Source organism: Rhincodon typus, chromosome 7 (assembly GCF_021869965.1).
Source record: "Rhincodon typus isolate 14 chromosome 7, sRhiTyp1.1, whole genome shotgun sequence".
Lineage (NCBI taxonomy): Eukaryota > Metazoa > Chordata > Chondrichthyes > Orectolobiformes > Rhincodontidae > Rhincodon > Rhincodon typus.
The window spans coordinates 3,718,400-3,734,324 of record NC_063338.1 but is presented as its reverse complement, the minus strand read 5'-3'; the positions used below and the strand labels follow the sequence as shown (position 1 = coordinate 3,734,324).

Below are 15,925 nucleotides of genomic sequence, written 5' to 3'. Positions count from 1 at the left end.
CATAGGAGCCTCTCTGCTCCTATGATGCTGCTTGGCCTGCTGTGTTCATCCAGCCCTGCACCTTGTTGTCTCGGATTCTCCAGCATCTGCAGTTCCTACTATCTCATAAAATACTATGCCAGTTTTTACATTAATCAAAAATGCATTTTCCCAGTAATAGAAATTCTTCTCACTAGAAGTTTCAGGTCTTTTCTCCCAGGCTTAGTGTAATCTTGATCTGTATTGTCTTTCAGGATTTTATCATTTCAGCTTACTGTGCCTTCTTTTATAGGAGTTATTTTTAAATAATAGTTTAATCTCATAATTTACTATGACACACAATGTGGCATTTCCAGTCTGCTTCCAATGTTTATTGTTGTTCATGATGTAGTGGTTGAGGTTGATGTCTCATGTCTTTCTCCATCAGGCATTGCTAAAGAGGGTACATGAGGAAGGCTGTCGGGTGTTAGCATTGTCACAAAGGCCTATTGTCTGCCCTGAATCTGAACCTGTCTCTGTCTTGAGCAAAACAGTGGAAGAATGGCAACAAGAGAAAAAGTCACTACTTGACACAATTCAGCTACTAAAGGAACTGCTTTCCAAAGCAACAGACAAGTGTAATGAGGTAAGATTTCAAAGCTATTGTGTACGGGTGTGTCGATATCTTATACAACTGAGATGTGCAGCACATCTCCACCTCTCCTCCTCATCACATATACATTATTTTACAACTTATTAAAAGGTGTGGTCCACAAATATTACAACTGTGTAACATTGATAGAGTGGCATTGCGTGTTGAACCATTAGAATGTTAGCGTTTAAGTGCCCTCCATAGATTTGTCTTGCTTGTTCAACATATTGTGTATAAATAAAGATTGTATTAGAAAGGCCATGTCAAATACATGCTTACATCAGAACAGGAATAGGTTATTAAACCTGTCCCACCAATGTGATTGCAACTGATCTACATCCTAACTCCATGTAACTCTCACCTTTGCCTGATATCATTGAGATTTTTGCTAAACTTAGCATAAGCTATTATCAGTCTCAGAATTAAAAATTACAGCTGAGCTACCTCTGCTTTTTCTTTTAATAATTGCTTTATTTTGTCATTTACTAAAGTTAATTCTTGACTGTAACAAAAGTTTGCAATCTTTAGTTATTTTAACTATATAATCCTAGATTTAATAAATTAACTACAATGTGATTTTATGTCAGATTACATATTTTACAAAATGTGATAAATGAAACTATGTAAGCTAGATCATTTTTACTTGTAAGCTTATCAATGATCTGGTTTAAGTTGTTAGTTGATTAAATTAAATCTTTGCCTGGAGAATTAAACCTCCATATCTTCCCTGGTACCACCCTCGCTTCCCCCTCCTCATACCATGATGCCACTCTGCAATGATTTTTCTTCACTTCGATTCACGTACTTGAATTTTCCATTCTGCTTGAGTCCACTCGCAGCTTTGTTTTTCCATTCCCGTGATGGCCGTGTCTTTTTCACAAAAATTATGCATACTTCATTTTGTTGCACCATGACATGCATAAATATACAGACATCCCATCTTTTCATATTCATAACCTCTGTTCTCACCAGCTCAAGAGTGTTTCTATGGATTAATCTATTTTGGAGGTATTGATTTGTTGTAAATGGTTGCTCACTATAGACTTTTCAAATGAGTGCATTACTTACACATTATACTACAGTCACTCCCACTTTCGGAACGATGCCTCCATCACTTATCCTTTCTCTGTTTTCTCCAATGATAGCTGACCCTGCTATTTAAATAATGTGTACGAATGAATTGGAAAAACTCGAATTTATTATTCTGTTATTCAATTGAATGATTAGTGATATGGTAGAAGGAGACAAGAGTCATTAGAAGTCGAATTGGATGATGTTGGACAACAATATGCAAACTAATGAGACAAGAAACAAATGGTACATGTTTTGGGGGTGTAGGTTTCTTTTTATGCATTCCTCTGATGTGGGTGTTGTTGGTAATGCCTGAGTTTGTTTTCTGTTCTCTATTACCCTGCATGACCTCCTTGAATTGCGTAGTCTGTGGCTCCTTGGTGCTGTTAGGAAAGGAGTTGCAAAATTTTAATCCAACAGATGTTAATGGTGCATGTAGTAATGGTGATACTATTGACTATCTAGTAGATATAGTTAGATTCTATCTTCATGGAGATGGTCATTGCATGGCGCATGTATATCTTCGTGGAGATGGTCATTGCATGGCGCTTGTATGACACAAATGTTCCTTGCCATTTATCGAAACAGGTGTTACGTGGCCCAGGCCTTGCTACATGCAGTATGTGAACAGTTATGAATGGTACTAAGCTTGGTACAGTCATCAGTAAACATCGACACTCCTGACCTAAAGATAGAATATAGGTTAATGTCATTGAAGCAGCAGATGGTGGTAGAGATCGGATCAGTTTCTTAAGGAACTCTTAAAACGTAGAACATAGAACAGTACAGCACGGTACAGGCCCTTCAGCCCACAATGTTGTGCAGACCTATTATCCTACTAAGATCAAACTACCCTGCATACCCGACATTATACTATCATCCATGTGCCTATCCAAGAGTCGCTTAAATGTCTCTAATGTATCTGATTCCACTACCACTGCCGGCAGCACATTCCACATGCCCACCACTCTCTGTGTAAAGAACCCACCTCTGACAATTCCCTTATACCTTCCTCCACTCACCTTAAAATTATGCCCCCTTGTAATAGTCATTTCCGCCCTGGGAAAAAGTCTCTGGCTATCCACTCTATCTATGCCTCTCATCATCTTGTACACCTCTATCAAGTCACCTCTCATCCTTCTTCGCTCCAATGAAAAAACCCCTAGCTCCCTCAGCCTTTCCTCATAAGACCTGCTCTCCAGTCCAGGCAGCATCCTGGTAAATCTCCTCTGCACCCTCTCTAAAGCTTCCACATCCTTCCTATAATGAGGTGACCAGAACTGAACACAATATTCCAAGTGTGGTTTAACCAGGGATTTATAGAGCTGCAGCATAACCTCACGGCTCTTAAACTCAATTCCCCTGCCAATGAAAGCCAACACACCACATGCCTTTTTAACAATCCTATCAACTTGGGTAGCAACTTTGAGGGATCTATGGATGTGGACCCCAAAATCCCTCTGTTCCTCCACGCTGCCAAGAATCCTGCCATTGACCCTGTATTCTGCATTCAAATTCGACCTTCCAAAATGAATCACTTCACACTTGTCTGGGTTGAATTCCATCTGCCACTTCTTTGCCCAGCTCTGCATCCTGTCAACATCCCGTTGCAACCTACAAGAGCCCCCCACACTATCCACAACTCCACCAACCTTCGTGTCATCAGCAAACTTACTAACCCAACCTTCCACTTCCTCATCCAAGTCCTTTATAAAGATCAGAAAGAGCAGAGGACCCAGAACAGATCCCTGCGGAACGCCACTGGTCACCGAGTTCTGCTGAATACTTTCCATCTACTACCACCCTCTGTCTTCTATTGGACAGCCAGTTTTGTATCTAGACAGCCCTGAATTCCATGCCTACTTACTTTCTGAATGAGCCTACCATGGGGAACCTTATCAAATGCCTTGCTAAAATCCATTTCCACCACATCCACTGGTCTGCCTTCATCAATGTGTTTTGTCACATCCTCAAAGAACTCTTGCTGGGACGATTGACCTCCAACAGTTACAAACGTTCTGTGTTTGATATGAGTCCAACTGGTAAAGAGTTTTCCCTGGTTCCTTTTGAATTCAACTTTTGCTTGATGCCATATTTTGTCAAATGCTGCCTTAATATAAGGGCGCAGATTCTTACCTCACCTCTGGATTTCAGTTTTTTAACATGTTTAGACCAAATCTGTTATGATGTACTGAACTGCTTGATCCTGACTGAACGCAAATTGGGCATAAATAAGCTGGTTATTTATGAGTAAGTGCTGCTTGATGCTGTTGATGACACCACCATCGCTTTGAGAGTATTTTAATGATTCAGTATAGACATTTGAGCCAACATTTGGCTGGATTGGATTTTTCTCCTTTTGTGGACAGTGCATGTGTGCCACTTTCCACATTGTTCATTAGATGCCATTATTGTAAATGTACAAACACCTTGGATAGGGACGCAGCTAGGCCTGGAATGCAAGTCTGCTGAAGTGTTGTCAGAGCTTTGCAGTATTCAGTGCCTTCAGCCATCTCTTGGTATAATATGCATGAATTACGTTATCTGATGAACAGCATCAATGATGCTGGAAACATTGGGTGGGTGCCCTTCTCAACAGTTTCTGTTTACATTTCAGATCTTCAGAATTTGCAGTATTTTCCTTTTATTGAAGTTGCTACATCTGTTTTGAACTTATCCCATTCAGCATGATGGAGGGTATCCTTAGTGTGAAGATGGGACTATGTCCCCACAGGAGCTGTGAGGTGGTTACTCTTGGCAATACTGTCACGCTTGAGCAACAGATAGATTAGTGACAGAGACATAAAACAAGTTTTTTGCTGTTGCTTCTCTTGTTGTCTGCCACGGGCCCAATCAAGTCACTATTGTTGATGTGCATTGAAAACTCATCCAGAGTACATTCTGTGCCCTTGCTACCTTCACTGCTTCTTCCAAGTTCTGTTTAACATGGAGGAGTACTGATTTAACAACTGAAGGATGCAGTAATTGATTATCGGCAGGGATTTTCCTGCCCATGTTTGACCTGAGCAGAGATTACGGTTAAGGGTCCGGAGGGAAAATTTTTTCACACAAAGGGTGGTGAGTGTCTGGAACGGGCTGCCAGAGGTAGTGGTGGAGGCAAGTACGATTTTATTATTTAAGAAACATTTGGACAGGTACGTGGATGGGATAGATATGGAGGGATATGGGCCAAATGCAGACAAATGAGACGAGTTTATTTGTGAAAACTGGGCAGCATGGATGTTGGGCTGAAGGGCCTGTTTCCATGCTGTAAACCTCTATGACTCTGTGATTCTTAGAGTCATAATGCTGAGAACTCTAGGGGTCTCTCTAGTCTGAAAGTACCACCACCTCTAATAGGCCTGTTTACCAATGATTGATGGAAGAATCTGACGTTTGCTGAAAAGTATGATGACGAGTAGGATTATGTAAGCCTGTTCCTTGACTCAACTGTGCAACAACTACCCCACTTTTGGTGCAAATCTTTGGATGTTAGCGAGGAAGATTTTGTAGCATTGTCGAAACAAGTTTTGCCCTTGTCATTTACAGTACCTCAATTGATGCCAGGAAATTCTTGTGATTTTATTCTGCATTCTTTTTCCAGCAGTGGAAACCTGAATCTCATGCACTAAGCCCCTGAGAAAAGTGTTCTGGACACAGTCACCAAGTCTGTTTTATTGCCCTAATGTGGAAATGATTACATTATTGATGGCAACTGATATGTACTAAATTAAAAAGTGGCACAAATAAGTCACTGTGTAATCTAATTGAAGTGTTTGGAGCCCTGGATAGTGGCAAGGGAGGAGTGAAATGGATCAGTGATGTTCAGATCATCTTAAGGTTTTGTTATGCTGTACTGCAATGTGTGTTCTGAGGAAGGGTCGCCGGACCCGAAACGTTAACTCGGTTTTCTCCTTCACAGATGCTGGCAGACCTGCTGAGCTTTTCCAGCAACTTTGTTTTTGTTCCTGCAATATGTGTGTTGGAATGAAGGAGCATCAAACTATTTTTACCTGTCCGTAACTACAGATATCATTTTTGCTGTCCTATAATTATATTTAATTTTAGTCCATTATTGGCTACTTCCCAAGTTCGACACAGCAATTAAAATGGAGAAAGCTACCATTTTATCTAGCCTCGTTCAATATCTCAGAATACCTTCATTCAATTTATAGCCGGTGAAATACTTGAGATGTAAACATGGTAGTAATGAAGAAGATATGCAGCCAATTTACATAACTAAAACTCTGTCAGCAATTTGATGATAAACAAATAGTTTACTTTTATAATATTGATTGAAGGATACATATTGACTTGGCCACAAGGGCTTATTGCCCTGTACTGTTTCAAATAGTGTCATGGGCTCATTTATGCCTGCCTGAGAGCAAAGACGAGGCTTTGATTTAACTTTTCATCTGAAAGCTGACATCTCTGACTTAGAAACACTTCTTCAGCAGTGTACTGCGTTGTCAGCAGAGAGATTTGTGCATGTGTCACTGAAGTGGGATTTAAACATTTTGACTCAAGGCTGAGTGCTACATTGAACCAACATGGAAAGAATGCCACAATGTGAATTAAATTGGGTGTTTGAATCTTTAGGGGTGCTGGAGCAGAGACCTGTATTTATGTACATATCATTGAAGGTGACACAACAGGTGGAGAGAACGGTTAATAAAGCATACAGTCTTCTCAGCTTTGTTCATAGAGGCAAAAAGTACAAGAGCAAGGAGGTAATGTTGAACTTGTAGAAAGACACTTGTTAGCCTTCAGGTGGAGTATTATGTACAGCTGTGGGTGCCACATTATAGGAAAAATGTGAATATATTGCAGAGAGTGCAGAAGCAATTAACAAGAATAGTTCCAGGAATGAGACTCTTCAGTTATGAGGATAGATTGAGGAAATTGGACTGTTCTTGTAAAGGAAAAGGCTGAGAGGAGATTGGATAGAGGTTTTCAAAATCATGAGCAGGCTGGATAGAGTAGGTCAGGAAAAGCTGTTCCCGTTCATTAAACAAAAGGACATAGATTTAAAGTGATTTGCAAACAAAGCAAAGGGTGATATGAGGAAAGAAAATCATTTTCACACTGCATGTAGTAACGGTATGGAATGCACTACCTGGACTTCTAGTGGATGCAGGTTCATTTCAGGCATTCAAGAGGACATTGTTTGGAGAAAAATGATGTGCAGGGATATGGGGAAAAGGCAGGAGATTGCCAATAGGTCATTGAACCGTTGCACGTACAGTGGGACGGATGTCCTCCTTTTGTGATTCCGTGAAAATTTTACCAAAATCATAATCGTCTGAATAATAATTTTGAAGCTGAATTATAGTTTATTTGGTTTTCAGAAGTCTTGATTCCTTCCCTCATTCCTTTTACCGAAACAGGATGCTGCAAGTAGGAGGACTGATTGGAGAAGGGAGTTACTACTGGCTGTGCAGGCAGTTTTAACCCAAGAACAAAAGTCTTTCTTGGCTGAATTACGTTCACACATGCAACATCAGTCTACAGGAGGAGAGAACTCTCTACCTACAATGCTCGAACGTATTCTTAAAGAGCAGGTAAATTCTGATTTTCATTAGCTATCTCAGTATCAGTAGTGTTCCTTTTGAAAGAATCAACATAGTGACATAAATTTCATAATTTGGGTCAGTATTATGATCTACATAAAGATTGTCATTTGCTAAAAGAGATCTTAATTGCCAGTGACAAATTTAAGGAATTGCATGATGAGATTTCATATTTTAAACTCTCACTGTATCAAACTAAAATAACATCAACTAAATATTACTGAGACAACAGCTAGTGTTACAATAAACTAGAGTGCAGGTATTCCTTATTAGTTTCCTAATATGACTGATAACCCCATGCTATATTTATACATCACAATCTCAGGAGAAATGTAATTTTGTTTTTAAATTCCTAATCCCTCCTGGTGGTTAGTAAGCGGTCTTCTCTCTGTTACTCTGAGGCAAGTTTTCTGAAGGTCTTCAAAAATTCCTTTACTCAGTCTTCCTGAGCATAGCTTCTTGGAATTGCAGCAGCAAGGGACCTTTTGGCTTTTCAATCTCTAGAAAATCGTTCTCTTCAAACAGAGAATCTATTCATAGCTGTAGTATTCCTGTGTCTTCACTGTCTCTCCCCATCTGTAGGATTTCTGAGTCTTAACTACTGAGAATCACTAAGTCTGCATAAAGCCAGGTCAACTGCTTCTCGCTTTGTGTTTAAGTATTAAAACTGCTGCATGGATTTAACTAGAACTTGATCTGGATCCCTTGTCCTATGGCCACTGGGTTGCATTGGCTTACCAGCCAGAATTAATAGGAGGCAATTTACTCAGTTCTACCTTAAATTGAAAGAGACAATTAAAATCACAACAATCTCACAAAACTTTGTATTCATAACAGCAATTTATGGAGTGAACAACTTTGTCTAATTTAACACATAAAAGTAATACTTAATTTATGAACCGGTCCAGATCCAATAAAGCTATTGCAAGATTAATTTTATTTGCAGTAGAAAGGATCCAGTAATTTAAAGTTTTTTTTCTTTCATTGAGAAGATTTGTAGCTTGGGTTGTGGATGAGTTTGTAGACTTGCTGGCCGAGCCGGTGTGTTTGCTTGCAGACATTGCATCACTCTGCTATGTAATGTCATCAGTGCACCTCCGGTGAAGCGTTGGTGTTCTGTTCCGATTGTTATTTATATCAAACGCCTCGGTTTGCTGTGATGTTTGGCATTACTTTAGCTTCTGTTTTTTAGTGGTTTGTATATCAGATCCAGTTCATGTGTTTGTTGATGGAGTTCTGGTTGAAATGCCAGGCCTCCAGGAATTCCCCAGCATGACTCTGTTCGGCTGAATTCCTGGAGGCCTGGCATTTCAACCAGAACTCCATCAACAAACACATGAACTGGACCTGGTATACAAACCACTAAAAAACAGAAGCTGAAGTAATGCCAACCACCCTAGCAAACCAAGGTATATAAATAACAAGTGGAACAGAACACCAATGCTTCACCGGAGGTGCACTGATGATGTTACCTAGCAGGGTGACGAAACGTCTGTAATCAAACACGCCAGCTCAGCGAGCAAGTCTACAGCCTCAGGATCCAGTAATATTAGCGAAGCTTGTTGTGTGTGTGTGTGTGTGTGTGTGTGTGTGTGTGTGTGTGTAATTGCACCTTTGCAAAAAAACGATAGAAATTTAAGTCAGTATAGAAACTCTTTGTCCCCGTAAACTGTTAGAAGTGGTCTGCTGTATTTTTTTTTAAAACGTGTGCTGAACTCAGCAAATGAAAAATGTCACAGCTCTTGCGTTTGAAGTACGAGAAAAGGTGGCTGACCAATGTTAATCTGTAATCTCTGGGCACCCTCCACATGCTTATTCAAATGCAAGTTCCTCACTCATGAATCCGGCACTGTGGCTCAGTGGATAGCACTACTGCCTCACAGTGCCAGGGTCCCGGGTTTGATTCCACCCTCGGGCAACTTTCTGTGTGGAGTTTGCACGTTCTCCTTGTATCTGCATGGGTTTCTGTCGGATGCCCTGGTTTCTTCCCACAGTCCAAAGATATGCAAGTTAGGTGGATTGGTCATGCTAAATTGCCCATAGTGTTCAGGCTAGGTGGGTTAGCCATGGGATAAGTAGGGTTACAGGGATAGGTAGGGGGATGGGTCTGGGTGAGATGCTGTTCAGACGGTCATTGCGGACCTGTTGGACCGATGGCCTGTTTCCACACTGGAGGGATTCTATGATGATTCTATGAATCCCTAGTTTATAAGTAAGCTTAGTATATGCTTGATAATTGGACCAGAATGAAAAGTGTCCTTGTCAATACATCCACTGTTTCCAGTACGAATCACTGGTGATAGCCATCGACAGCAGGGCCCATAGCTGTTTTTATTTTTCCAATCCTTTCTCCATTCTGGGAATTGAAGCTATTTTTAATGCCTCTATTCGTTGAGGTAGGTTAATTCAAGACAGGTGAGGAATCAAATGTGGAAACATATGAAAAAGTAAAGTACTCCAGTTGCTGGATATCTGAAAAACAGAAATTCTGGAAGTAGTCAAGAGATCTGACAGCATTTGCGACCATTCATCATAACCTTATAAGCTGCTTGTTTCAGTTACATGTTGATTTTACTGATTAAGCTACTATCATTAGACGAAAAGTGGTAGGCAATGTAATGAGACTACAGTTTCCTGGATCTCGTTCTATGGTCCATTGGTTCTAATCTTCCAAAATTCCCTAGGTTCTGGAAAGGTTCCAGTGAATTGGAAGAATGTAAATGTATCAACCTATTCAAGGAAATTGAAAAACAAAGTAGGAAACTATTAGCCATTGGGAAAATGCAGTTATATATGATAAAGGAAATAGCAGCGTAAGTTTTAGAAAGTCATAATAAAGTTGAGTCAACATGGTTCTGTGAGAGTGACATTGTGTTTGACAAATTTAGCAGGGTTCCTCAATGATGTCACAAGGAGGATGCCTGAAGTAGAAACAGCAAATGTAGTATTATTGAATTTGTAAACGGCGTTCAGTAAGGTTACTGCTCAAGATGTTGTTGGGACTTGTATATTAGTATGATAGCCAGCTTCAACTTCTGCAATCCATGGAAAAGCTACAATTCCAGGAATTTGTCTTAGCGGCAATGAAGGATAAATGATATATGTCCAAGTCTAGATGGTGTGTGGTTTGAAGAAGAATGTACAAGCAGTTATGTTCCCATGCATCTGCTGTCCTGGTCCATCTGTGTGGTATATGTCATTGGTTTGGAAGGTACCATCAAAAGGAGACTAGATCAGTTGCTATAGTGCATCTTGTGAAAGGTTCACATTGCTGTAACTTTGCATTGTTGATGAAGGGAGTGAATGTTGAAAGTGATGGATGAGGTGATAATTAAGGGGACTGCTTTGTTTTGGATGGTGTCAAGCTCTTGTGTGTTGTTAAAGCTGCACTTATCAAAGACAGTGAAAAGTGAAGCACATGTTAATTTGTATGTATGACAGGTAATTAGGAAGGCAAATGGAGTTTTGGCCTTTAAGATGGATGGAATGTAAAGAAAGGGAAATCTTGTCCACTGTACAGGGCATTGGTGAGACCACACTTACAGTGATACATGCAGCTTTGGTCCTGCTATTTATGGAACAATCTAGTAGCAGTTTTGAGAAAGTTCACTGGATTGACTCCTGGGGTTTTCTTATGGGAAAAGATTGAGCTGGTTGGTCCACATCAATTGGAGTTTTAAAGAGTTAGAGGTGACCTTTATTGAGATGTACAAGATTCTAAAGGGTCTTGACAGACAGATGCTGAGAGGATATTAATCTTTTGGGGGGGAAATGCAGATATAGGAAAGTATAGTTTCAGAATATAGAGTTGTATATATAAAATGGAAATGAAAAATTTCGTCTAAGCAATGAATTTTTTTTCTATTCTCTATTCCAAACTGCTGTAGAAGCTGTGTCATTGAAATGTTCAAAGCGCAGATAGACAGAAATTCTAACTACTGGGGAGTCCAGGGTTCTGGGGAGCAGGTAGGAAAGTGGAGTTGAGGCCAAAATGAGGTCAGCCTGAGCTGCTCAGTGAAGCATCAGAGATAAATTTCCTTGAGACATTTCCTGTTACCTAGCAGAAGTTCAGAAGAAATCCTATTTGCTTTATAGAAATTAGTTTTCTCTCAATATAGCATTAGTGCAACAGGGGAACTTCTAAGGTAATTCAGTCTGATCTTGAATCCTCACCAAACTCGAATCAGGATGATTCTTAAGAATTTAGGAATAGTAATTTTATCGTAAATACTGGCTGAAAACCATCAACTATTTCTATTTATGATGGCTGCAGTCATGTCTGTAGAAATGAAGCAAGTTTTTATTTTAGCCTAAGAAAGTTGAAACTGGCTAATCCTGTCATTTTGTCATTGTGATGTCACAGAAGTGGTGTGTGCTTCACTGCAGCTAACTCATCATTAAGACTAAAGGAAATCAAGTCAAAGTAGGGAAAATGAGAAATGAGTACAATGAAAAATCACAAACAGGACATTGTGGAAGAATGGGTAGAGCAGCAATGGAAAGGTTCAAAAGTAGAAGTATCATATAGCAATGATGCCCTTCCTCCTTATTACAAGGGTTTGAATGATGAAGAATGCAGCGAGGCAAGTAGCAGTTCAAAAGTTAATAATTTGTTTCTTAATTTTGTTCAGTTCCTCACTACTAGTGAATAGGAGACTCTCTAACTGAGAGAGAATACGCGGGATTTTGATTCGACCAGTGTTGAGGCCAAGTAATACTCAATAGGCTCGTAAAGGATGAGATGAGCTCTTTTATGAAAAGTATAAAAGTCAGCCAGAAGAATGTTATCACTCTTACATAGAGATAACAAGGTGTTGAGCTGGATGAACACAGCAGGCCAAGCAGCATCAGAGTGACAATGTCTACATTCAGAACACAGCTCTACACCTTGTTCTCAGATTCTCCAGCATCTGCAGTTCCTACTATCTCCTTATCACTCTTACAGTTTGGGGACTCATTTAGCTTAAAAACAAAGTCTTTGGACTGGATCAGAATTTCTCTTCCTATTTCACTTGTGCGATCTTCCTCAAATTGGGAGGCAGTGGCAAAGTGGTAAGGTCAGTGGACTAGCAATCCAGAATCCCAGGCTAACGAACTGGACTTGGGTATGAATCCCACCATGAAAAATTGTGGAAGTTTAATGCAGTAAATCTGGAATAAAGAGCTGGACAAATGGTGACCATGTAACCATTGTTGTAACAACTTTTGTGGTCCACTAATGTCCTTTAGAGATGGAAATCTACCATCCTTATCTGGCCTGGCATACATGCAAATATCATTGTGATTGACTCTTAACTTCTCTCTGGGCAATTAGGAGGGCAAAAAATCTCACTGCCTCCATTAAAAACCTCCAGGTGATCCCCCAGCTGAGGAATTCAAAACAAGTGGCAGTCTCAGAATTGGACTGAGAGGAGAAGAAATTTAAAGGGTTCTCAATTTTTTAAATTCTATTCTCCAGAATGGATCAATAACGGAATAATATTTCAGCCTGAAATAGACTTTTGGTTTCTCCGGGAACCTCAAGTAATGTCTGGAGTGTGTGTGAAAGTGGTATTGAAGCTGACTATCAGCCATAATTGTACTGAATATAGGCTCAAAGGGCTGTAAGGGGCTGCTATTTCTTATGTTCTTACCTTGAATCTGCTCTGCCATTTATTGGGTGATGGCTGACCTACAGCTCACATGCACTTACCTTTGCTCCATATCCCTTGATATCAATAATGAACAGCTACTGACTGCTGTATTGAAATTTTCAATTATGTCAGCATCAAATCTTGTAGGCAAATTCCTACAATTCAGTGTGAACAAATGTTTCCTGATTTCACTTTTAAACAGCCTAGCTCTAACAGTTGTTCTTATTTTCTTTAAAAATTATCTGCCACTTTTCTTCTGCATGTGTTTTTTTAAGTTCGTTTTCAAGATGTGGGTTTTTAATAGAGGCCTTGGGATTCTTGGCTGCAAGCTCTAGTGAGCCTGTGTTATCTTTTTTGGGAAGGCCTGTGGAATTGAGTACTATTCAGGAGTTTCACAGGCCAGTGGATGCAGCTCTCCTGAACATTGGTGCTGCTGGGTTCTAACACAATTGTTGCAGGATGTGGCATTAACTTTACAAATATTCCATTTCGCCCACTATGAAGCAGCATTTAGTCATAAGACAAGCTTCCATACCAGGGATCTTCCTAGTGAAGCTTCTCTGAAGTGTCTTCAAAGAAATGATATCTTGCCTTAAATAAGGAGACCAAGACTGCTCACAGTACTTCAGATATGATCACACCAGCACCTTGTACAGTTGCTTTTATTCTCCAATCCCCTTGAAATAAGGGCCAAGATCCATTAGACTTTGTGATTACATGCTGTATCTGTGTGCTAGCTTTGTGTTTCATGCACAAGTACACCAAATCCCTTTGTGTTGCAGCTTTCTGCAGTTTTTCTCCATTTCATTCATACTCTATTCTTTTGTTCTCCCTTCCAAAATGAGCACGTTCAAATTTTCCTTTATTCTTTATTCATTCACGGGATGAGGGCGTCACTGGCCAGGCAGCATTTATTGCCCATCCCTAATTATTCAGAGAGCAGTTAAGAGTCAACCACATTGCTGTGGGTCTGGAATCACATATAGGCCAGACCAGATGAGGATGGCAGTTTCTTTCCCTAAAGGACATTAGTGAACCAGATGAGTTTTTCCGACAATCGGCATCATTAGATTCTTAATTCTGCTGTGGCGGGATTCGAACCTGCGTCCCCAGAACATTATCTGGATCTCTGGATTAACAGTCCAGTGATAATACCACTAGGCCATTGCCTCCCGTGAGTTGTTCCCACATTATCCCCTATTTGCCAACTTTTTGCCCACTTACTTATCATCTTTCTGTAAACTGTTTGTATCGCCCTCTCAACATACCTTTCCACCTATTTTTGTGCTGTCTGCAAATTTGGCCACCGTATGTTCACTTCCTTCCTGCAAGTCATTAAAACTGTGACTTATTATAATATGTCAAGATTTTGGTCCGAGCACTGACCCCTGTGGAATCGCGCTGGTCACAGTTTGCCACGCTGAGAAAGAAACCCTTATTCCCACTCGCTGTTTCCTGCCTATTAGCCCATTCACTACCCATGCTAGTATACTACCTCCAATGCCATGGGCTGTTATTCTTATAACTTAACCTTTCGTGACGTACCTTTATAGAATGTCTTCTGAAAGTCCAAATACAACACATCTACTGGCTCCCCTCTGTCCACTCTGCCTGAGACTTCCTTAAAACTCTAATAAATTAGTCAAACACCATCTCCCTTTCGCAAAGCCATGCTGACTCTGCTTGATTATTTTACGGCTATCCACATGTTCGGCTATTACTTCCTTAATAATTGATTCCAATACTTTTCCAACAATTGGCTACTCAGTCTATATTTACCTACTTTTTGCCTTCATCCCCTTTTGAACAGGGGTGTTGCATTGGCAGTGTTCCAATCCTCTGGTACTTCTCCAGAATGTAAGGTTTTTTGGAAAGTTACAACCATTGCATCTAATATCTCTGTAGCTATCTCTTTTTAGAATCCTATAATGTAAGCCTTAAGGACCGGGGGACTTACTTGCTTTTAGCCCTATTAATTTGTCTAAATACTACCTCTCTAGTGACAGTGGTATTTAATTCCTCCCCTGCATTCTTTAATACTAATGGGATGTGCAAAGTATCTTCCATGGTAAAGACTGATGCAAAATGTATGTTTAACTCCTCTGCCACTTCCTTGTTCCCTATCACAGTCTCTCCAGATTTGTTTTCTGAGGTGCCTATGTTCCCTTGGACCTATGTCCTCCTTTTTGTCAGGTTTTATATTCTTCACAAGTTTGCCCTCGTAATTTATTTTCTCTGCCTTTATTATCTTTTTAGTCCCTCTATGCCAGATTCTGAATTTATCCTAGTCTTCGGGGCTGTCACAGATTTTTGCCACCTTATATGCCTTTCCTTTCAATTTAACACTCTCCTTAACTTCCATGGTTAGCCGTGGTTGGTTTATCCCTCTCACGAGTTTTCCTCCTTACTGGGATGTATATTTGCTGAGAGTCATGAATTACTTCCTTACCTGCCTGTCATTGCTTGCTTATTGTTATTTCTGCTAATCTATCACTTGAGTTAACTTTGTTGTCATTTCATTATAATTATTTAAGTCAAATATTGCCCAAATGGATTCTACACCATCGTCTCTCTCAACTGTCCTCATCTCATCTCTTTAACAGTGCTACCCCACCATCTTTTTCTATTTCTCCTGTCTCTCCGAAAGGTCAAATATTAAGTTCATGGTTCTTCTATCCTTGTGACCATCTTTATGTAATGGTTGAGCTAATATTCATTTACTTTCATTTGTGCAGCCATTTCATTTTATCTTATTCCAAATGTTCATGTGTTAAGATACAAACCCTTTAAATTTGATCTATTATCAAATTTCCGTACAATAGGACATTCACTCATTCCTTCCCTTCCTTTTATTTCTGGTAACAATCAAGCCATTTTCACTAACCTGCAATCCTACCTTCTCATTTACCTTTGATTTTCTAATTTTCTGTGCAATTAAATCCACCACTGCACTATTTAGTTTGAAGCTGTATCTACAGCCCTGGTTATGCAATTTGCCAGGACTCTGGTCTCAGCATGTTTCATGTGCAGCCTGTCCCGTC

General features: G+C 39.9%; 1 protein-coding gene across 2 annotated transcripts in view; it reads left to right on the top strand.

The window, feature by feature from the left end:
• pcnt (pericentrin) overlaps nt 1–15,925 on the top strand; it is a 193,198-nt gene that overhangs the window by 112,744 nt on the left and 64,529 nt on the right. For both annotated transcript variants that reach the window (XM_048598706.1, XM_048598705.1), the window contains 2 exons: nt 407–604; nt 7,069–7,242. In XM_048598706.1, the coding sequence (XP_048454663.1) occupies nt 407–604; nt 7,069–7,242 (372 nt within the window). The remainder of the gene's footprint in view (nt 1–406; nt 605–7,068; nt 7,243–15,925) is intronic.